This window comes from Hyperoodon ampullatus (genome assembly GCF_949752795.1).
Source record: "Hyperoodon ampullatus genome assembly, chromosome: 5".
NCBI classification, from domain to species: Eukaryota; Metazoa; Chordata; class Mammalia; order Artiodactyla; family Ziphiidae; genus Hyperoodon; species Hyperoodon ampullatus.
In genome coordinates this window covers 21,918,850-21,942,175 of record NC_136918.1, presented here as the reverse complement: position 1 = coordinate 21,942,175, position 23,326 = coordinate 21,918,850, and the positions used below count along the sequence as shown (strand labels likewise).

The window sequence follows — 23,326 nt, the reverse complement described above, 5'->3', positions numbered from 1 at the left end:
AGAATTCTGTATCAGTGTAAACTGCCAGTTCAGGTATCAAATGTCATTTGTTCAATTGTGGATGTCACTTTAAATTAAAAGTGGTTTATTACTTGTTTAATGACATAACTACACAATTTTTTAAAAAAGATACATTTTTACAGTAATGATAGCCTCCAAGGCAGAAACACTTTTCAGTGTTAATAAAAGTTTTTGTTTACCTATTCACAAGCCATTAGGGAGGTTTCATGGGATAATGACGGGCTGGTCTCTCACCTGCACCGTGTAACTAACTCTGTAGCCTTCCTGATTCCCGCTTGATACTGGGGGGATTTGCATCCTCTGGCCTGGTTCAGTCACTACGAACAGAGTGGAGGCTGGGGGTGGAGTGGTTAACAGACCCAAGTGTCTGTCAGTCAGTTTCTTAGTTCTCATTTAAGCACTAGTGGAATTTTTTTTTTGATATATTAGCAAGTCTGTGATGTACTTTCACTGGCTGTTTGTACATTGAAATTGTTTAACAATGCTTCTTTCTATGTTCATATACTGTTTACCTTTTTCCATGGAGTCTCCTGGCAAAGAATAAAATATATTTATTTTAAAGGTGTATGAGAGCTTTTACTGCACGTTCATCTTCAGTAAAGAGACGGAGAACACAGTTCCATTTTTAATGTTTAAATTTCATTTCAAAAAGCAGGTCTGTAGTCTGCAATCAATCATGACAGTTAAAATCTGTGCTAATGCACAACAGTCTATAACAATTCTACAAGCCAATCAGACAGTAAGTACATGACGTTTCAATGAGTAAAAAAGAGCATAAAACTGTATGTGTAAGAACAAAATGTTAAAAGGCCTACCACAATAATAAAAAACCATCAATTACATCATCACATTAAAATAAGCCAGATGTACAAAAGTCTGAGACAGAAAAGACAAAAGGGACAACACAAGTTATCTGCTGAAAATTGTTTTCTGTGCTCTGTGGGCACCTAATTAAAACATCGCAAAATCGACATCTTCTTCTTCATCAGACTCTGCAAAATATTTTACTTCTTTCCTAGCCCGACCAGTCCGTGGCAGAGAAGGTGGTTCAGAAGTGAAGTCTGATGGGAAGATGTCCACATCTGAATCCTGATCGAAAGATGTTTTCTTCGGTTTCTAGACATTTTTTAAAAAAAGAGATTTAAAACCCCAAAGTTAAGGGAAAAAAGGACTAGTGTTAAAAAGAATTATTATTCCTTACACTTCACTTATATTTGGGAAATACTAGCAACAGTGGTTCTTTTAAAAGCAGAACTGTAATGCTAACTTAAGTGTGAAGCCAGTTAACTAATCATTTTCATGAAGGGAAGAGGAGGATTAAGTATAATTTGCCACCTTGGTGATCGCATAATACCACCATTACTTATTTCTGTCTGAACTTATGTTACCCAGCAAATCTGCACAATGCAAACAGATGAGTTAAAATTCAAGTTGTCTTATTGGTAAGTACCTATCAATTCATAAGAGGAAAATAAGACTTATGGACACTATGTAGTACAGGCAGTAAGCGTCTATAAAAGGCAGAGGAGAGTCGCCAGGATGGGCCACAGTCACAGCAGATGACTGGATGGAAAACCTCAGTGTGGAGAGCACCACGGAGCTAAAGTCATCTGTTCGTGTTTTTTAAGTTTTAAAATGAAGGGGGAGAGAGAGAAAGGGGTGGTATTTGATGTTATTAATTTACCTTAAAGAGATACTGTACTGCTGGAGAAGGGTCAGATGAATTGGGAAAATTAGCCACAGTCAAATGAATTCAAGTTAAAAAGAATCAAATCAGTCCTGGTCAAATAAATTTGAGTTCAAAAGAAATAGCCTTTATTTGGCCTGGAAAGTAATATTTTAGGGTAGCATGTAACTTCTGCCACAGCAGGCTAATTTATGCCGCCCTTTATCCAAGAGGTGGTCCCGCTTATATAAATTTTACACGTGGATAATTTTTTAACCATATACAAGCCCCCTATGGATAAGAGATGCTAGGTTTAAATGTTACAAGACATTACAGTAACAAGAGAACTAAGCCAGTTACATAACATTCTTAAAACTGTGCATTATTAAAAAGATGCTCCTAATTACCTTGCTTGTTGTTCTAGAGGTTTTCCTGCCAGGGTTATAATCACCTTCGTTTTCAGAGCCAGATGCTTTCCTCTTCTTTGCCCCTCGGCCTTTACCTTAAAATGATACAAAGGGGTTTTTCTCCCAAGGTTAATAAGTGCAATATAAAAAGTGTCAAAGCATTATACTTTTACTTCTTTGGCATGCCCAGTTAGTACTGCAATCCTGATCTCTTACTATAATTAACATAGAAACAGTGTGTCAGCACCATTTCAGTTCTGGGGTTGACAGGACTAAGGAGTATTTCACCAATACATTTAAATTAGTCAGAAAGTGCTGGTGACAAACTTTAAGGACCAAACCCCTAATGCATAAAAGAAACCTTGGCATTTTGCACAGGTGGTACTTGGCCTGAAAAAAATGTCTTGGAAGAGAATTTGTTAAATTGTATGCAATGAAAAAAATTAGTTTCTAATTTGTCACAGACCAATACTTCTAAAAATATAGCATGAATTACTAGAAAAGCAAGACATACTTCCTTATTAGCACAGATTGTAGAGGTCTGGATGCTTCCTGTAACTCTCCTGCCACACAGCAGCCAGCCGCATGTCCCACTTTAAGTAGCACAACAGCCCTAAACTAAATTCCCCAGTATTAATCATGAGATCATCCGTCAAATCCACATTCCTTCTCAGACTAGAATCACCCCATGCAGCCTATTTTTTTTTTCATCCACCTAATCGCGCATGCTCAGCATCGGAGGAGCAGGGGCGAAGGTAACATGTAAATGGTCACCAAACATTCTCCATCCTACAGTGATGCCAGAGAACGAGAAAAAGGAAGTAAACGGCAGTTCTAAATTTTTTTAACTTTAAGAGCTATGACTAACTGATTGTACTAGTAAGAAAAGATAGCCTAAATGGTCTTGGAATATCATACTTGATCAAATGAATCAGTGAGATGGCACTAGTGAATTTACAAAGGTTTCAAACCACGCACAGCCTAAGACCAACCTCCCTAGTCACTATGTTTCTTTTCTGCCCCTTCGGTTCCCTGTAGGTCTGTATCTCCTTATCCCAACCACCGCTTTAAGAAATAAACACGTTGATGATAGTATCTATCAGTTGAACGAAAGACTGAACAGCTACCCTTAGAGAAATCATGTCTTACATATTATTTTAAGCATCTTTAAGGACTTCGTAGATTCTGGAGGCAAAGAGAAGACAGCAGGGAGAGGAACTGGTGCTGTGCCCTTGCGGGGGCCCTGAGGACAGCTGTTTCAGCTCCCAGATGAGGACAAGGCTCTGGTCTAAGAGTTCCCACTCCGGCCTCAGCCAAGGAGTCTCACACTTTAATGAGGACCCCCCACTGCCTTTTATAACCACTTCCAGGGAGTCCGCTGCAGGGGGTCTCTGAACCATTCTTTGGTACGCAAGTTGCTGACTTACTTGACCTCTTTGAGTCTCAGTTTCTTGATTTGTAAACAAAGTGGACTAAACTGCTGTATTTCCTTTGGACTCTAATTCAGCACTGATTCTTAGAACATTGCTTACTGAGGAGTGAAGCAAGTTAAAATAAAATAGGTACCCAGTCTCTCTAAATTCAGTGAGTAGAAGAGACTAAACACTTGCCACATGGAATATGCCAGAGGGTTATACAAAGATAATCCTCACCTTTGGGTGCTGTTGTCTTCTTTGGAACACCAAATTCGGAATCCGAGTCAGAGTTTACAGTCTCTACTTTCTTCTGTTTGGGAGTTCTCTTGGGCTTAGGGGCCGTATCTAAAGATGGTTTTCCTATTAAGCAAATTTCCATTTCATAGATCAATGTAATATTCTTACCAACGATTCAAGCTGGAGTGAGTCCTATAACGATGGAATTTCTTACTGCTGATATGAAATTGAGTAGCTTTAAATAATGATTTCTTTCCATTTGGTGCCAGTGTAAAGGCAAACAACTGCTCATAGGTGACAAAATGCTTTTTTTTTTTTTTTTTTGCGGTACGCGGGCCTCTCACTGCTGTGGCTTCTCCTGTTGCGGAGCACAGGCTCCGGACGTGCAGGCTCAGCGGCCATGGCTCACGGGCCCAGCAGCTCCGCAGCATGTGGGATCTTCCCAGACCGGGGCACAAACCCGTGTCCCCTGCATCGGCAGGCGGACTCTTAACCACTGAGCTACCAGGGAAGCCCAACAAAATGCTTTTTAGCATAATTTGCCTTTTGTTAATTCAACTGAGGTATTTTAAATTAACAAGGGCCATTAAAATTAATTAAGCAATAACTTTTAAAAAGCAGTAGTAAAAAGACATATTAATGATAATGCAAGTATAACCACATGTTAAGTTCTAGCTTTTAAAATGTTTTAGAGAAAAAAAAATTATGGGACCCTCAAATACCATGATTAGAAACTTCACTTCCATTCAGAGGTTGAAATCCAGACTTGGTACTTTTATGTGAAAAGAAATATGAAAATTCTAGGCAAGTGGATAATAGATCCAAAGGCCTTTATTTTGATGAATTTTGTTTTTAAAGACCTTGCTTCATTTTCAGTCTATGGAAATTGATAAATCAGCCTTTACTTGTGTGATCAGTAAAACCTAATTTGAAAAAAAAATGTACTGAATTAACCACACACTTTTCTATTAAAGAAAAACACCCACGCTCCTTCTATGGAAAACGTGATCGTGATCCAATACACGGCGCTCGAGGTAAGGCCCCTTGTTGGAACAGCAGGAGAGGCCCGCAGGCTCTGTGGGCTTTCCTACCGCTAGAGCCACGGGGCAGCCCCCAGCAGGAGTGCGGGCTCCACATGCGGGGTGGTGCAGTGACGACCCTTTCTCCTGGGACGTTTCCAGGCCTGCAGTGTTACGTGGCACTGGCGACGCTACTGGGCGGGTGTAGGTCGGGTGAGTCCTCTGAGCCAGTCTGCTGTGAAGGGACTGGAGCCACAGGACGGGAGTGGCTGCGCATGCTGGCCTTTCAGTTAATGCTAAGCTAACTCGTTAGGTCCAATGGGGGTGAACAGCCTGATGAAGGAAACGGGCTGACATGTTCGAGAGGAAAAGGGCTCCCCAGTTTTCAGGGTGGTTGTAAGATGCTCATATCAAGATGATAAAAAGATGCTTAAAGGGAAATTACAGGGCCCGTCTCAGTTTGCGTTCTCCAGAAGCAGACCCCACCTGATCCTAACGCAAAGACTCGAGTTAGGAGTGCCCACTTGGGAGGTACAGGAAGGCAGTGCAGAATGAGACAGTGAAGAGAGGGCCGGGTAATGGGAGGGTGTTGAGCTGTCGTCACTCTGGAAGCTTCAGCACGTGAGGAAGCGGAGAGCTGGCATGAAACCCGAGCGAGCTAACCTGAGGGGCACGAACCCTGAGAGACGTGCAGACCAGCTTTCCTCAGTCACGGGTAAAGGGTGGCGGGCACAGCATCAGAGAAAGTCCTCAGTAAAGAAAGACAGACCATGGCCAGGGCGGGGCTAGAGGCTGGAGGGCCAACCAATTTCTCACCACCGCCCCAGTGTGTTCAGAATAGCAGGGGCTTTTACTGTTGTAGACACATATGTGTCTACAATGGTGGGTGTCTGTTGTGCGCTTCTAAGATCCTGAAGGGACATTCCATACTGTTTATTTACTTGCTGGGTAAGTGGTGATTATCTTTTAAACCCAAAGCACTAACACTGACCTCCTTCAAGGTATGTGCCTCAGTACCAGTAACATTCATGAATCAACTCCAATCAACTTATTCATATAAACAATCTAAGGTTACGGAAAAGAAAGCTGCATGACTCAAACAACAAGAGGCCCAGACTGAGCTGAGCAATGGCTCCCAGGAGGAGTTAAGGCATGGCCTGCACAGCTGAGGCGGCCAACTGCTATCAGCACAAACTCTCAGCCTCCTTCACAACCCAACAACTAACCAGCACAGCTTTACCAGAAAGCTGTCTTTCCATATCAATGCATGGGATTATTTTATAATTGCAGCAGCTTTAAAATGAAGTCTTACAGACATCTGAATAATTACCTCACATGGTTAGAAGACAAGAGGGATTTTCCTCATACACATTTATACTTGATACCTATTTTCTATTGAAGTCCTAGTGCAAACAGTTTCAAATAACATTAAATTTCCTTTAACCATCTCTATACGTTTTATGTGATGCTTAACAAAATCAAATATAAGTACATACCCTTTTTAGCAGCTACTGTTTTACTTGGAACTTTTTCTGTTTGTTTCAGACCAAATGATGGTGAAAAGACAGAAGCAGAATCTTCTTCATTACTGTCAAATTTAGCTGAATCTAAAAATTACAGGTTTTTTTCAGTAAAGAGATTCTATAAGGACCACTTAGTAGTTAGACTGATTCTTTTTACTGATGACATCTCTTTAGCTAGATAATAGATCTTGTAAGTTTCTATTTTGTGGTCATATAATCCACAGTATACAAACAGCGGAAAATAAAAAATATAACAATGTTATATTTCAAAAAAGTTAACTCTGTTGTAGAACAACATAGAAATGCATACAGTAATAAAAATTCCTAATAGTCCCAAAGGCTAATCATTTAAAACATAACTGACCAATTCAAAAATACTGACGACTTATTTTAAAATGAGACATTAAAAAGTTCTCACTGTGATTATTTTAGCATCTACACATCTAATTAACCATTTCAGGAATATCAGTAATAACGTTCATCAACTTTACGTCATTAAAGGTTAATTGAAAAGGCATGTAGGCTTACCTTCAGTTTACTTTTACACTCAATTTAATTAATCAATTCCTCCCTCCATCCTTCCCCCACTCAAACCAAAACAGGGACTCGTAAAATGGCAACTTGGATGTGAAAGTTTTATATAGCTGTTTTGACATGCTTTCAAAAATGGACATCTATCAATACATATAGAACCTGTACCAGATCTGTCTATCTACATGTATGTGTCTATTTAAAAAATGGAAAACAGTAATTCAAATGTAACTAGGTTGTTCTGACCTTAGAAATTCCACACAGAAATGTAGGCAATAAAAAAGTATGCACACTGATTAAATGTGCTTCTATGCAGGTTCTAGTCTTTCAGCCTCTAGGGTTCAGTAAAACAAATCTGCATATTGGTACATTTGTAGCTTTAAAAAAAAAGCTGTCATATATCCATTCACATTGCCATGAAAATTAAATTTTGATCTTCCAGAATTTCTGTCTATACTTTTTTCTCTCCTTAAAACACTCACACTCCCCCCCACACTCCACCACACACACACACACACACACACACACACACACACACACACACACACACACACACACACACACACACACACGTTTGCATCTGCTTCTCCACCTGAATGCTTCCATAATGCTGATTTTGACCAATCAGTTGGGAATCACCTCAGGAAAACTAAATTAACCTTATTACATTGGGGAAAATGTAAAAAGAAGGTAGGTTTTTTACTCATAAAAAAAATCCATAGCAATAATACGTAAGTAACCAACAAAAAGACTAAATGAGCATACCATCTTCTGACTTCTGAGAGTATGAAGGAAATGAGAAGAGATTCCCGTAATCCTGACCTTTGTCATGGGAAGACTTTCTAATAGAAAGAAAAATTAAACACAACAATATAATGTAAATATCTGGTTTCAACTTTGACAATTCATATATAATATGTACTGCAGGATTATAATTACAGAACAAAATTTTAGTTCTTTCATTTGTTTCTCTTTGCTAAAGACAGGGCAACCAAACTCCTTTCTTCTCTCTCATAAGCGTAAGTGTGCATGCATACACACAGAGACACCAGACAAACCAATGATTTAACAGAAAAGCAAAACTTTAAAGTCACTCAAAATATCACTGAATTTTATGGTTGACAGAACCTCTTCAGAATTTAACATCAGTAAATTATTGGCAAAAATCCAAGAAGAAAGAATCTCCATCAGAAGAGGCAATAACCTGACTTCTAATACTTGACTGCTTGTGGTTAAAATACTTCCTTAAAAATCTGAAATAGTTCACAGACTTCACATCCTACATATTACGTGTTCACGCTCACCAGAGGCAAGAAAAAAATCAAGGCCAAAGCTAGGGAGGAAAATTAAACCTTCTCAATTCTAAAGATTTAATAACTTCTCTGAACCAGGGGTTGTCAAGCTATGTCCTATATGCCTGCTGCCTAATTTTGTAAACAACATTTTACTGGAACACAGCTACGCTCGTTCATTTACATATCATTTATGGCTGCTTTCCTGCTACAAGGGCAGCACTGAGTAGTTGCAACAGAGACCATATGGCCTGCAAAGCCTAAAATGTTTACTATCCAGCCCTTTATGGAAAAAATCTGCCAATCCATGCTCTAAACTATAGCAACAGTTATGTAAACAGCTGCAATATTAAGCAGATATATTACTTCATGAGAAGGACCTGACCTAGGATGGAGCTTACTATAAGATTGCTGCAGCTGCCCAGACACCTAGCTGCACCATATAGCTGAACAGCAGTTGCTGTGTTACTTACTCTGGACTAGCTTTGGATTTGCCTGGTGAAAACGTATATTCATCTTTATCTAGGCCATCTGAAGGGACAAATTCATCTTCTCCATCATTTGTTATGGGAGATGCTTTAACCTTCAATTCCTCTAAATCATTATTGTCATCGTCATCATCGGCATCATCATCCTCTTCTTCTGAGAAATCAAATGTGTACTTAGGCCTTTCAGCTAGGACAAAAATAAGAGTGAGTGTTAAACTCAAACCCAGCTTTATCAACATGAAATACTATTCCAAACAACGCACTTGAAATATATGCCAGCTGTCTCTTAAAATATACAAGAAAAAAAGAGAAAAAGACAAGCATTAGAGAACAAAAGTCGACCACTCTGCCTCAGTTACGCTGATGGTGCTGACATCTGTCCTGTATTCCCTGGAGGCTCTGGGGCAATGCTGCATGTCTCGGGAGAGGGTAAGCTGATGAGGCCACTAGGATGCTGCTTGTCATGCTTAAATCTTACTCAAAACAGTGAGGAAAGCAGTCATTATGGCCACTGTGAAAGTGACTGCTAATATGAGATTTCCCATTTCTGCAATTACGAAAGACAACTCTTACAGGTCTTTAGAAAGTGCTGCACTTTCTCTTAACCACTTCCATAAAAACTCCTATAGCAAAACAATATAATGCATAAAAAGGTACCAACTATGGAGAAAGGCACACTGGTATAATGCAAGTTAAGTTTTACTATAATTTCTAGCATATACTATGGAATAAAGTTTTAAAGTCATTTGGATGCTATGCAATTTTACACTTCATTTTAATGTATGGAAAAAGCCTAAATACAATTTGAAAGCATTTAATAAATTAATTTTCAGGTAACTTGTTACTGTGTTAAAAATTCACCTCTAAACTACTGCAACATTGTAAATCAACTATAATAAAAAAAAATTTTTTTAATTCACCTCTATTATACAACCTATGCACATTAGGAAAAGAAATTCAATCACTTAGTGACTGAAGGCCTGAGATATAATTTTAAAAGTATCTCCCAGAGATAAAACAATCATAATATTTTATTATTCATTTTATGTAAATTAGGACTTAACACAATTTGAGAAGAATCTATAAAATAGGACACATCAGTTTTTAATTATTTGAAGACTTCAAATTAATGAATCAGAAAGGATCAAATCACATGCTTAACAGCAATATATATTAGCAAAATGGGATTCTGCAAGCCTAACTCTAACACTGTAATTATCTAAGTTATGCTGTGTGCATATGGAACCAGACTCCTAATGTAGGGGAAATTCTTCATGATACAAGGAGTAGAAAACGAAAAGAACACTACATAGCAGTTCTATGGATCCATCACTGCTGGTATACTACACCAAGGTATGTTTTTTTTTTTACCAAACATCTTCCAACCATGGAGGGAATACAACCCAAACTTTGTAACAAAAATCAATAAGAAAACGTGATTCACTTTAGAGAAATTCAGTCCAACTTTGCTAGAAAAATAGCATTTTGTAAAGGTTTTTTTGTCTTCATGAACTATAACTTCTGAAATACTAATGGTTTAGTACTTCAGAAACACTGATGATACTAATAATACCAACTTATGAGTAATACTAACTTTGTCAAACCATAATATATAATAGAATATAAAATATATCAGAATACCAGCCGCTCTCCTAAGTAAAGAATCTCGTGGAATAACCACAGGTTCTGTTTCTTCCAAGTCACTTTCTGACTTGGATTCATCGTCTGACCAAGGATTCCGTTTCTTCACTTTCTTTGCGCTGGGTTTACCAGATGATGTAGGTGCTTTTCTCACTCTGGTACCTAAAAACAAATGAGCAACAATAAGATATGTATCCATACTTATCCAAACGTCATTAGTAAAAATAAAACTATTGTAATGAAAACTTCATGATAAAGTAACAAATGTTTGTGAAAACTGAAGACATTACTTCAACTACTAGAAAAAAAGTACAATCAAAAGAATCTAGTAATGTCCTGAACATACAGATTTTCTGACACAATAAAACTCTACCAATTCCTCACCAGGCTCCTTCTTCTCCCTTTTGGGTTTGGGACCTTTACTTATAGGAGCTGACGGGATCAATGCCTCCTCTCCGGCACCTTCTACTTGTGCTCCACTGAATTCTTCATCAAATTCCACTTTCACTGCTGTGGTATCGAGATCACCCTACACATTGAAAAGAAAACCAAACCATTAAGTAAAAATAGAAGTTAAATTAACACCATATACTTTAGAGATACACTTCCAGCCAAGAGATCGTTTTTTCTTAAGAGTAAAAAAACAATATAAAGTGTGATTCTATTGAGGTCCTAAGAAATGACTTTCATCAGACCCTGCTTCACTTTATCTCATGCAGCTGTAGAAGATGACACTGCTTATCACTCTAATCTTGTAGTACCTTCTATGAGATGACAGCTACTTAAAACCAACTATGAAAAATAAGAAGGCAGCTTTTGATTATCAAAGGGGCTTTCAGACTCATAGCTAAGTATACCAAAAGGTACCTGAAAAAATACATTCCCATAGCTCACGCCTCTATATACTAGAAAAAAATCTTCAGATTACTGAATGAAAATAAGCAATCCATGTCCTATAATGCCTGGCAGTACATAATGAAGTCCCCTGACCCTGAGACAGACGGAGGGAGGCCTAGGGCAGGGTCAGAGCAGACACCACGGAGAAGGGAGGCTTTCCGACTGGGCTTTGAAGAATCAGGTAGATTCGCCTGGTGAGGAGAAGGAAGGAGGGAAGCGCGCCCCAGGCACAAGATAAAGACTCCTGTCTGCTAGGACTCAATGAAAGGTGAGGGGAAAGGGCAGCCAGATGGAAGCAGGCAGGCATGCAGGTGCTAAATCACTGTGCACCAGGAATCACCTATAACAACAGGCTCGTTGTTTGGAAACATCACTCTGGTGGTGAGAGACAAGACTGAGAGGACTGAAGTGAAGAAGGCAGAAGTCGTGACTGGATGACTAGAGACAGGATCACTGGAGCCACACGGCTCACCTTAAATTAGCTCAGGGAAAATACCAAATTCTAAGACAGTGTCGGTGTGGACCAAGATAAGAGGGTGGTATCTGGAACTTTCATAGACAGTCAGTAGGACTGAGTTACAGACTAAATGAGAACACTCCCAGGTTTTCGGCCTATGTTAGTGACAGCTGGTAGTGCCAGGAACTGAGATCAGGCGCAGAGGTGGGAGGGCAGTTTTGAAACCCAGATAATGGGTCCCTGCAGGCATGCTGAGTCTGCGGGGCGTTGGGCGTTCTGGTGGCTGTATTAGCCTGGCCCTCCTGGAAACATTACAGCTTCAGGACATCGATTAAAGAGTCACCAGTGTAAGTGATAAAAGCTCTGGGCACAAACGAGGTCACTTGGGGAGACCATGAAAGGTGAAGAGAAGTGTGCTGAAAACGGATCCTGGCTAAGACCTTCAGAAAAGGAGAGAAACATTTTCCTAAAGAGAGAGCAAGTTCTATGTGCAGGGGAACCTGTGAGACCTCCGTTTATCAGAACCGTGGAAGAGAGGGATCTCCCTGGTAGCACAGTGCCCCCAGGCTTCAACTCTTAGCTCTTCTGTACAGACCACCGCTCTCAGGCTCACCTTCCAAGCTCTACTTAGACTGTGGGATGCATCTACGTATATATCCCCTGGGCTCTAAATCAACCTGCCTAGAAAAATCAGACTCTCTCCCTGAGACCGTCAGGCCCCTGCTTCTCGGCTCTGAGCAGCCTTCTCGACACTGCTTTCCTCTGGCTAACTGTTCCCATCCTGCTGGAGGGTAGGCAGATCTCACACTTTTAAATCCCCTCTAACTCTCATCAATGCCAATACATGCGGTGTTTGATGACTTTTTAACTAAAGGTAAAAAAAAATAAATAGTAAAAGTTGACAGCTTACTTTGAAAGCCAAACAGACTCTTTTCATAAGACTTCCTTAATTGCTCATGATATAGAACTAAAGTTTATATTTTAAAGTTGATAAACTTCTTGTTGTGTTGTTCCATGATTTTAGTTTAGAATGCTGAGTAGAGTATTCCTCTCTCTCGTTTTAGAAATGGAACCAAGTGAGTAGGTCTTTACACATATGTGGGTCCTTGACTAATATGTCTTCATTCTATGTATGGATCAACTGCTCTCAGAACAAGTGATTTCCAATCACAGTGAAACATATTAGAAACAAAAAATAAAGCATGACTGAAGTACACAGTAAAATTAAAATACCTACATACATCATTATGGAGGTGGAGTCCACCAACGAGCTAAAACAAGAGACATGTACCTTTTTCTTCTTCAGCAACTTCTTACTGGCATCTGCCTTCATGGCAGTAATTTCAGGAACTATTCTTCTCCCGAAAGGCGAGGGCATTGTCTCTTCCAGTTGAAGCTTCTTCACCTTAGGTTTGCCAACTTTCCCTTTTATTGCTTTTCCAGCCATCCCAGCCATAACATCTTCTCGTTCTTGCACTTCCACTTTCTGGAGTGTAATGATTAATGATGGGGAACAGGGTGGGGGCATAAACAACTCATTAGAAAAGAGAGTTACTACTGCATAAGAAGTCAAATCTAACTTTATTCATTCAGTAAGGAACAAAGCTTTCCTTTCAGGTGATCTAATCTAAGGAAAAACCAAATAATTCTAAGTCAGAAGACCTGGGCTGGGGACTTCCCTGGTAGTCCAGTGGTTAAGAATCTACCTTCCAATGCAGGGGACACGGGTGTGATCCCTGGTCAGGAAACTAAGATCCCACATGCCATGGGGAAACTAAGCCCACGCGCTCAACTACTGAGTCCGTGTGCTCTGGAGCCCATGCACCACAACTAGAGAGAAGCCCGCGTGCCACACCTAAGGCCCGACATAGCCAAATAAATAAATAAAATAATTAAATATTAAAAAAAAAAAAAAGAAGACCTGGGCTGTAGTCCCAGTTCTATCTAACTAGCTTCTCATTTGCAATACAAGGGGGTAGTAACTAAATGACCTATATGGTCCCTTCCAATTCTAGGATCCTACAGTGTATTATGGGATCAAGACTTTTGATGACCTGGTATCATCAGAATCCCAGCAAATCACACAAAAAGGCAGTTCTGTTAACAAATATGAAGCTATTCTTTACTATTGTTTTAGTTTGCTTCATTTTTAATGGATATTAATTTTTAAATGTATAAGTCAGCAGTAAAAAAAAAAAAGGGTCTGCAATTTTTAAAAAATCTAACTCATAACAATGTAAGAAAAGTATAAATCAAGGCATAATTATATCATGGCACTTGAAAGATCATTAAGGGAACCCAGAACAATAGGACCTAAACAATTCCAGAAATTTTATTAGGCAACTAATACACCACACTCATTCTTAAGAGTTCGAATTCTGACTTGGGCCATAAAAATAAAATTAGAACATGTGGACAGTAAATCAATGAAACAACTAAAAAGTAATGAATATAAGTAATGTCATATGAGTAATAATAAATAGTAATTTACCTTGTGCTACTCAAAATCAGATGATCATACTGCTACTGTGAATTTAATTCTAAGATTTTAAGTGAGTTAATTGCTTAAAAACAAATTAGGCAATTTTAGAAAAAGTTTATAGTTTATTTACATCTTTCTCTACATTTTTCTTTTATTTTTAAAATTGGAATTCTACCTGGAGAAAACTAAGCTATAACAAAAAATATTAAAATTTCTTGATTAAAAGTCTCAAGAGAGGGCTTCCCTGGTGGCACAGTGGTTGAGAGTCCGCCCGCTGATGCAGGGGACACGGGTTCATGCCCCGGTCCGGGAAGATCCCACATGCCGCGGAGCGGCTGGGCCCGTGAGCCATGGCCGCTGAGCCTGCGCGTCCGGAGCCTGTGCTCCGCAACGGGAGAGGCCACAACAGTGAGAGGCCCGCGTACCACAAAAAAAAAAAAAAAAAGTCTAAGGAGACTATCATTCTACTTTTTAAAAATCAAAGTACCTATATTTAATCATATATATTGCTCTTACCTCTTTGGGGGAAAACATTAAAATTGAATCAATAAGCTAATTTGAAGTCAGTTAAGAAATTTTAACTAGCAGAGAGTATTAGAATTTAATTTATTCTAAATTTCAACTCCATAGCTTTTATTCATCTGCATCAGATATAACTTTTCTTTATGGTTTCACAGAGCTAGAAGCTTAATCCTCTGCAGCTTATAAACATATTAACTTTTGTACAGTTAAAGGAAACCCTGAGATAATTTAATTTAAAAAATTTTCATTCTTGTTTCGTAAACATTACTTTTCCAAATATATTTTAATGGAGACTTAACCTACATCCAGTTCTTCAACAAAAGCTGCTAAATCTTCTTTCCAAAGATCTGAAGGAGATTTTCTTTTAAGATCACTGACCTCTCGCCCCTATAATAAAAAAGTAGTACAATTCAAACATTCAATTTTAAATGTATAATTTTCAAATGTATAAATAAAGGCTAAATAAAACTTTATTTCTGGAAAAGAAAAATAAAGATATGGATAGCACTTAAAGTTTCAAATTATTTAACCCACAAAAGTTCATACTTTTCCATCTCTCTGTTTAATCAGTTCTTCAACTTTTTCTTTAGTAAGAGACCATAGAGACATATTTAAAATATAATTAAAATCAGGGCCTGAAGGAGTTCCTGAATCAGAGGAACTATCATCATGCTGGTTTTGTGTTTCTTCCTCTTCTGCTGCCTGTAAAAAATAATAAACTTTATATTAAAGTCCTATATAATATCAAATCAATGTTGAATTTTATTGAATACTGAGTTTAAAATTCCATAATGCTATACTCTTAAAGCTACATCTTCAGGATGGTGGGTTTATTTTAGATTATCTGCGAGATTATCTATGAAAATATATTTCCTATAAAAAGTTTAAATTTTCTAAAAATGCACAATAAAATCATCAAAAGGAATGGTATATTCAGCCTCTATCCAGGAATCTGGTGGAAAATTAACTGCTTGAGAAGACACCACATCTTAAAATTAATAGAGCAGAACTAATGTTTTATCATGCATCTTGTCAGATCTTTATATTGGTGAGTGAACAATCTGAAATCTAAAATAAATATCACTTATGAAGAATGTTTTACAGTTATAATAAATATGCTAAGGTAGACAGTCACTATGGATGAATTCTTGATAAAGATTCCCTCAAGCAAGAACATTCATTCAAGGACTAAGCTGAAGCTCACTCCAGCATTTAACAGCTGGTGAGTCAGAGTCACAAGGGCTATTCTCAAAGTTTATCTATAAGGCCTTCTTTCATAGGAGCAGTTGCAATAAAAAATTTTATGCTAATATTAAATTTCAAAGTCCAATGAATTTAATAGAAGTTATTATAGGTGACATCTTTAAAATTTTTTAAATAACAACAGCTGTTAAATAAAATTGCATCTCAATTTTTGAAGGCACTCAGATAATTAAAAATGACTGAGTTAGCCATGATACTCCATAAAACAAAAGTTCACTTCTAGCAATCAAAAGAGAAAAAAAAAAAAAGCTTTACAATTTAATTTAAAATTTTCAGTAAAATAATGTGTATATACAAAGTAAACGTTAGGTGTATTTTAGAAGTAAAGGAATAAAAATAAAAATTGCAAAGCAAGATGCTTCATTACATAAACAAAAGTATAAACTCAATTAAGTAACATTAGCCAAATAAAGAATGCTGTTGTTGAGTTGATAATAGATTATTAAGTACCTAGATAATTTATGACAAATTAATACAGTCTACAGTTTTTAAAATTTCTTCATGAAATAGTGTGTTGCTATGGAATTTTAGGTTGCTACACTACTATTAAAATATTATTAGGGTGTCATAAAATCCTATTTAGACCCACACTTTAGAAGTCTATTTGCTCTAGGTTTTGATGACACACCAAGTATTGTTAATGAGTGCTCCATGAATATGTGTATCTATCATTGTTATGAAGATGACTAAGGATACTTTCAGGGAAAAAAAACAAAAACCAAGAAACTTCAAGTTCCAATGACAATTCTACCATGTTTTTGATCTTCTAATTATCGGCTTTATAATTATCTCCTCTCCAACTCTACACAACAGGACACTCTTTCCTTTTGTTTCTTGAACCCCCAAAGTGAACACACGGCCAAGATGCTGGGAACATTTTGAGGGTAACAATGAAATTACTGAAGCCAAGCACTAGCTTTTACCCATGAAGTCTACTTCCGCCAGAAGGGCATTCTCAAACCCTAAACACCTTTATTTTTTTAAACTAAACATTAAATTCATTAGCTTACTAGCTTTTCTTTTTTTTTAAGATATAATTTAAACCAACAATGATACAGAAGGGCAAGTAGTGTATAAACCATAATTTGGGGTTTAAGAATGCAACAAAACACATTGAAAGGAACGCAACATGCTTGAGTCATCTTAATTTTGAATACTCCCCCAACTTGTCCTACCCAATTTTCCTCAAACAATGAATAAACCTATTCTCTTAACATGTAATTGCTAAATATGTAATTTATTCTAATTTTACTCACTCTAACATATGGCAATCTATTGACAGTTCAAAATTTAAAAAAAAACTTAATGTAAATGAAAACACTATTTCAATGGAGTTTGATGAAAAATATGAAAAACATTATGGTTGAGAACTCATGAATGTTGGGAAGTTTAAAGTTTCAGTTCAAATTACATCACATAATCATAACTATTTTTTAAAGATGTGAACTTTATCAGTATTACATATATATAAAATATTCTAATTAAGTACCTGAAAATTAATCATTTCCAACTTTCTTCCTTTTGTACATGTGTTCTCAATCACAATGCTGTACTGCCTTTTCAATTTTTTTTAAATTGTCCACAACAGCAAGAAGCTATTCTTGAGAAGAATCTCAACGTTTCAATATCCCATTTACTGAATTAATATTAGTACTCTATGATCTAAAATGGACAATTTAATAAAACATCAGACTTTTAATCTGAAGTTCCAGGGTTTAAGATCTCCAGCTAAAGACCTAAGCATAGGTCAGAGCACATACTTGGTGCTCGATAAATACTGATAAATATTGACCATTCTCTGTCTCTAGTCTCCCCAGCGTACACCAAAACCAGATCAAGTGAGTGGTGAGTGGATTCCACATTGTGGCCACAAATTGCCCAGGGGGAAATGATTTCTGTGTTACCAGTGTAGTTCCCAGATAGTGACATGAACCTCACAAAACCACCACCACCACCGTCCTTTAACGGCAGGCTCAGAAAGAAGGCTGAGGAGACTAAGCAACCTTCTCCAACCAGAATCATTTCTCCAGGCCCTGGCTGAGCCACACTGGCAAAGTGCTTGGCAGTGGGTGTGCACTGCAAGTTCCTGCACCCTATCTGTTTTGTGGATACACAGAAGACTTCAGTCTCCAAACAGACTACTCAGCACCTTTAGCAGTACTAAATTCAAAATTTAGGGGTTGGGGTTTTTGTTTGCTTTGGAAGTTGCTTTCAAAAGCTTCTCTGAATGTCTCGTTCTGCAAATGATTACCTTTTCTTGTGCTTCTTTCCAGGCTTTCACTGGGTCAGATTCATAACCTCTCTGGACTAACATTTGAATCAAATCTTTCTTTGACCTATTCTCTATGTGAGGGAAAAATAAAGTTAGGATCAAGAAAAGAGTCAATTTGTATTTGTTTATATTCTACTGATAAAAACGTCTTCTATTAATAAAGTTTGTTTTTTCCATTTTAACTAATGTTCAAATTTTTAAAGGTTGCATCTTACCTATAGTAATCTTCCCTTGTATCTTCTCTAAAATGAAACGGGCTTGATTATTAAGCTTTGTAGATTCTGCTCCCAGCATTCCTACAAGCCACTCCTTACGTAAACCATAATAGCTTAATCGTAAATCAAAGAATTCTTTCAAAATGTCTTGCACAGTTTCATACTTCTTCAGACATCCCATATGATCAAAGAGTACCTAAACAAAACACAAAGTTTTTGAAGATTATATAAATCTGTGTTGGTATTTTTAACTTGTATGCTACAGTATTTAAAATAACCATAATACACGTATATGAATACACACCACCCCTAAAATCCAGAACAAAATTATTAAGTAAATATTCCTTTGGTGGCTCCAAGAAACTGATAAAATTCTATTCTCAAAACTATGAAAATATTTAAAATTGGAATAATTTTGAAAGATAAAAATAGGTCCTTAAAAAAAGGTTACTTAAAACTATATGAACTATGGCTATAAAGCCACCTAATAAATTTTTTTTCAAACTAAAAACAAGCATATTCTATCTGTAAGTTTTTAAATATTAAAGTTCTCTCTCTCTCATTACTCAATGGACATGCATTTGCCTCTCTCTTTGTTATTTTTTATGAATGGGCTATAATTCACTCAAACTTCAATTTAGAGGGAAATTTTACTTCTTCTCTATCTTTTTCTCCTTTTTCTATCAGCCTTGCCTGGCAGATTATGGCACTTTTTCTCAGTCACTGTGCTATTGCTGGATTTTTTTCTTTTACTCTTTCTCAAGTCTAAAAAGCTAATTTGGAATGGAACAGGGTAATCATACATGTTCACTTTTTATCTTCCTCCCCAATTATCTAAAGTTTAATAAAGCAGATTAGAGTCGTGAGGAGATAAGAACTCCACAACGAGAATGCTAATAGAGACAGGCATGAGGCAGAAGGAGACCCTGTGACAATCACTCTCAGAACTTCCAGCCAGTGTGTGTGAGGGTATGTGTATTCTGTGTGTTCAAGCCCAGATGCACAGATGCAGGGTTGGGGTTAAGAGCAGAGGATAACATTAGAGGAAAGGGAATGTACCTCTAGATTCTTTAGCAGACATACAGGGGGAAACGCATTCAGACTTACTATAGCTACTCCCCATCATGAAGCCAATTACAAAAATCCAACTCACAGAATGCAAGGTTACATTCATAGTAAATCTAGTCAATTACCATGGAATTACAAGTAAGAGTAGTTTGAAGTTTAAAAACTTTGTGCAATCCAGCAGCTTCTGCTTGTGCTAGTTTCTCTTCAGTCATTTTCACCACAAATTTCACAGTTGTATCAGTATGGTATTCTTTATAATCAGAAATTAATGCTGGTGTTTTATCTGTTCCATTTAGCATAGGTTCTAAAACCTGTTCTTTGTATACCTATAAAAGATTCAAAAATAAGTAATTCTTTCATGACACACATTCATGTTCTTATTCTACAAGTCATGCAATCTTTAAAACTTCTCGATTCCAGTGGGGAAACCTCACCTATATCATCTCCTGCCCAGTCACTATAGTTGACAATACATGGGGATCTCAATGGAGAAAGACGATATACAAGGTACAGGTTCTGATCTGCTCATACTCAAAAGGCAACAAGAGGCTGAGAGTACAAAGCGTATGGCATCAACTAGCACTGACGAGGTGATGCGTGTACTTTTAGATCCAATACTGAATGACATGAGTTTATTGACCATATTTATAAGGGTTCAAAGCACTGTTTGTTACATACTATTCTAGTCATTGCAACGTAAACAAAGATAATAGTCTTTTTAAAAGCTAGCTAAGTCATTCTACATTTAGATAACTTTTAAATTACCATTGGAATATTCCAATGAATGTGTCAAAAGTGTATACATGAATGTTTAAACATTCTACAGACACAGGGCAAACAATCATATTCTCACCAGAAAGGATTGCCTAACACAACTGCCACAAGCAGCTCACAGGCAGCTCACGTCTTATACCAACCTGTGTCCAAGTTCTAACGGGAAGCTCTGTAATCTCCACTGTGTTTCTATCCACCACAAATATTTCACCACTGACTGCATATTGGTTTTGACCAAGTTCTTGGATTGTTCCTTTAAAGTTTTTGTAGTTTGGAAGCTGTAGAGAAAAATAAAAATACCTAAAGGCCCCGAATTCTCACTTGAGTGCCAGTGCCACCTCTGAATGCCCCTTAGTCGATGACCTATTGCTACCGACAGGTTCACACAACTGAAACTAAATTCCTCTCCTCGGCAATAGGCCCTCTCCAAATAATCACTCAATTTTGAATTCACGGCTTCTGTTAATATACTCTCAACAGCCCCCCAAATCTCAAAACCTCAGCACCACCTCTCCTGGTCTTCCAAGAATATCGCCTTTTTTTTTTCCAGCTTATTACCCCTCCATCCTTCCTTCTCCCCTAGATTAAAAATCCTTCAAATCCAAACTCCTCAGACATTACATTACAAGCCAAGCTAACCTTCTAACTTTTCTCCGCTGATTTGCCTTCCAGATCACTACTCTTCTTCCACATTTCTCTTGAATATTTTGAATATTCTCACTTTCACTCACTCTATCCACCAGGCCTGAAGGTTATTCAGCTCTCCACACCCCATCCATCTATATACATCTTACTTAACCTTCTCAGCCTAATTACAAGTGATCTCTCCCTCTTCTAAAATTCCTATTTGTTATCATCACTAAGAAATCAGGCATATAGCATAGGACACTTCTGCTCACTGAGCAACTATTAATATCTTTTGTCACTGTAAACTTCATGCCCAGAGGTCTCGCCTTGACAACAGATTAACTTTTTGAAGACAGAGATCATGGTTCTTTATCTTACCACCTAGCACAGTATCATATACAGAAGATATATATATATATATATATATATATATGAAACAAGTATTGATCAAATACACTGAGACAATAAATACTCTAAATGTATCTGAAATAAAATGCTATAATCATTAAAAGTAATTTGATACTTGTTAGAAATATTTTAAAGTACTTTAAAGTATTTAGGAGAAAAAAGATGTTAAATCATCCCCATAATCTAATTTTCTTTTAAAATACAAACATGAAATCAAACTTGGAGAGAAATACTTAAAAATATTAAGTTTGTTTCTATATAATGGAGTATTTTTTCCTCTTTGCTTATTTATTTTCTACAATGAGCACTATCATTTTTGTAATAAAAATATTCTTGTATTTAATTGTATCATGATAAAGGGAAATTTCTAGATGATTTTAAATCATGTAGAAGAGCGTAAGACAATTTTTTGAGGGTTTTTCTTAGAGGGAGTTTGGGGAAGAACTGAACATGATGAATGATGTAAGGTAAGGGCAAAAATGAAAAATATGGGGATTATTAAAATATATACAAGGTGTCTTTAAGCATTTCTTAATGACTCTAATATGACTTAGTAGTTTAAAAACAATAACATAAAGTTGCATATAACTGTGTCATAAAAACGTTATTCTCTATATAAGACATTTGAAAGCCTGAACTACAGGGTACTTTAAAATTTTAATAAACCTTATATCCAGGCTTTTTCCAAATTCTATATCTTTTTTTTTCTTTCTTTCTTTCTTTCTTTCTTCCTTCCTTCCTTATTTATTTATTTATTTATTTATTTATTGCTTGCTTGCTTGCTTGCTTGCTTGCTTGCTGCGTTGGGTCTTCGTTGCTGCGTACGGGCTTTCTCTAGTTGCAGCGAGTGGGGGCTACTCTTCGTTGCGGTGCGTGGTCTTATTGCGGTGGCTTCTCTTGTTGCGGAGCATGGGCTCTAGGTGCACAGGCTTCAGTAGCTGTGGCTCGTGGGCTCTAGAGCTCAGGCTCAGTAGTTGTGGTGTACAGGCTTAGCTGCTCCATGGCATGTGGGATCTTCCCGGACCAGGGCTCGAACCCGTGTCCCCTGCATTGGCAGGAGGATTCTTTTTTTTTTTTTTTTTTTTTTTTTTGTGGTACGCGGGCCTCTCACTGTTGTGGCCTCTCCCATTGCGGAGCACAGGCTCCGGATGCGCAGGCTCAGCAGCCATGGCTCACGGGCCCAGCCGCTCCGCGGCATATGGGATCCTCCCAGACCGGGGCACGAACCCGTATCCCCTGCATCGGCAGGCGGACTCTCAACCACTGCGCCACCAGGGAGGCCCAGGCAGGAGGATTCTTAACCACTGTGCCACCAGGGAAGTCCCCCAAACTCTATACCTTTTACAGTGAGCACACAACAAGTTACACACTAATAGGGTCCTTACTGTCTACAATACGTTCTAAAATGAAAATGATTCCATTACTTTTCTAAAATGACTGGCCTTTGTAGTTTACACATTATCATTTGTTAAAATGACACAAGCAATAAGTTCTACGTAATCACCATGGGATGAGGATCCAAGCCTTCCAGCATCCGTCTGACGTTGTTCACAATCTCCCTAGCATCATAGTTGGGTAGTTTACAAGCCCATCCTGTGCCGATGCCCTCAGCACCATTTATTAAAACCATGGGGATTATGGGAATATACCACTCAGGCTCTACGCGTTGATTATCATCATAAAGGAATTTAAGCAGGTTGTCGTCCACAGCAGGGAAAAGCAGTCTTGCTAAAGAGCTAATAAAAGGAAAAAGAAAGACATGGAGCAATATCATGGTTTTAGAAAATAAAACTTCATACATAATTAAAGACTTTACATTTCGAAAAGTCTTTTAAAAAGAATGCATTTGTTAAGAATTTTGGTTACATGTGCTTAATTTAAATTTAACAATAAAATTTACCTAACCTTATTACCAAATATATTTCTCTCAGGCACAAAGACAGAATAAGACAGTCTTGTTTTACTTAAGTTATTTACTGATTTACCTTCCTAAATTCTTAGTATTGATAAATAACCTCTTAAGGATTTCCTCTTATTCTGACTAAACCACAAAACCCATCTTCAGCCTAAAAAGTAAAGTTGGATCAGAAAAAATCCTTAC

The 23,326-nt window shown here is 37.5% G+C and overlaps 1 protein-coding gene across 2 annotated transcripts in view; it reads right to left on the bottom strand.

Annotated features, from left to right (window-relative positions):
- Positions 1-633: 633 nt before the first annotated feature.
- Positions 634-23,326, bottom strand: part of TOP2B (DNA topoisomerase II beta) — a gene marked incomplete at its 5' end in the record, with an annotated part of 65,445 nt that continues 42,752 nt past the window's right edge. For both annotated transcript variants that reach the window (XM_079704491.1, XM_079704492.1), the window contains 16 exons: positions 634-1,137; positions 2,095-2,189; positions 3,747-3,869; positions 6,262-6,372; positions 7,585-7,661; positions 8,585-8,786; positions 10,241-10,402; positions 10,625-10,769; positions 12,886-13,080; positions 14,902-14,985; positions 15,145-15,300; positions 18,113-18,204; positions 18,349-18,544; positions 19,542-19,742; positions 20,334-20,468; positions 22,730-22,961. In XM_079704491.1, coding sequence (XP_079560617.1) covers positions 973-1,137; positions 2,095-2,189; positions 3,747-3,869; positions 6,262-6,372; positions 7,585-7,661; positions 8,585-8,786; positions 10,241-10,402; positions 10,625-10,769; positions 12,886-13,080; positions 14,902-14,985; positions 15,145-15,300; positions 18,113-18,204; positions 18,349-18,544; positions 19,542-19,742; positions 20,334-20,468; positions 22,730-22,961 — 2,371 coding nt within the window. In that variant the 3' untranslated portion in view covers positions 634-972. The remainder of the gene's footprint in view (positions 1,138-2,094; positions 2,190-3,746; positions 3,870-6,261; positions 6,373-7,584; positions 7,662-8,584; positions 8,787-10,240; positions 10,403-10,624; positions 10,770-12,885; positions 13,081-14,901; positions 14,986-15,144; positions 15,301-18,112; positions 18,205-18,348; positions 18,545-19,541; positions 19,743-20,333; positions 20,469-22,729; positions 22,962-23,326) is intronic.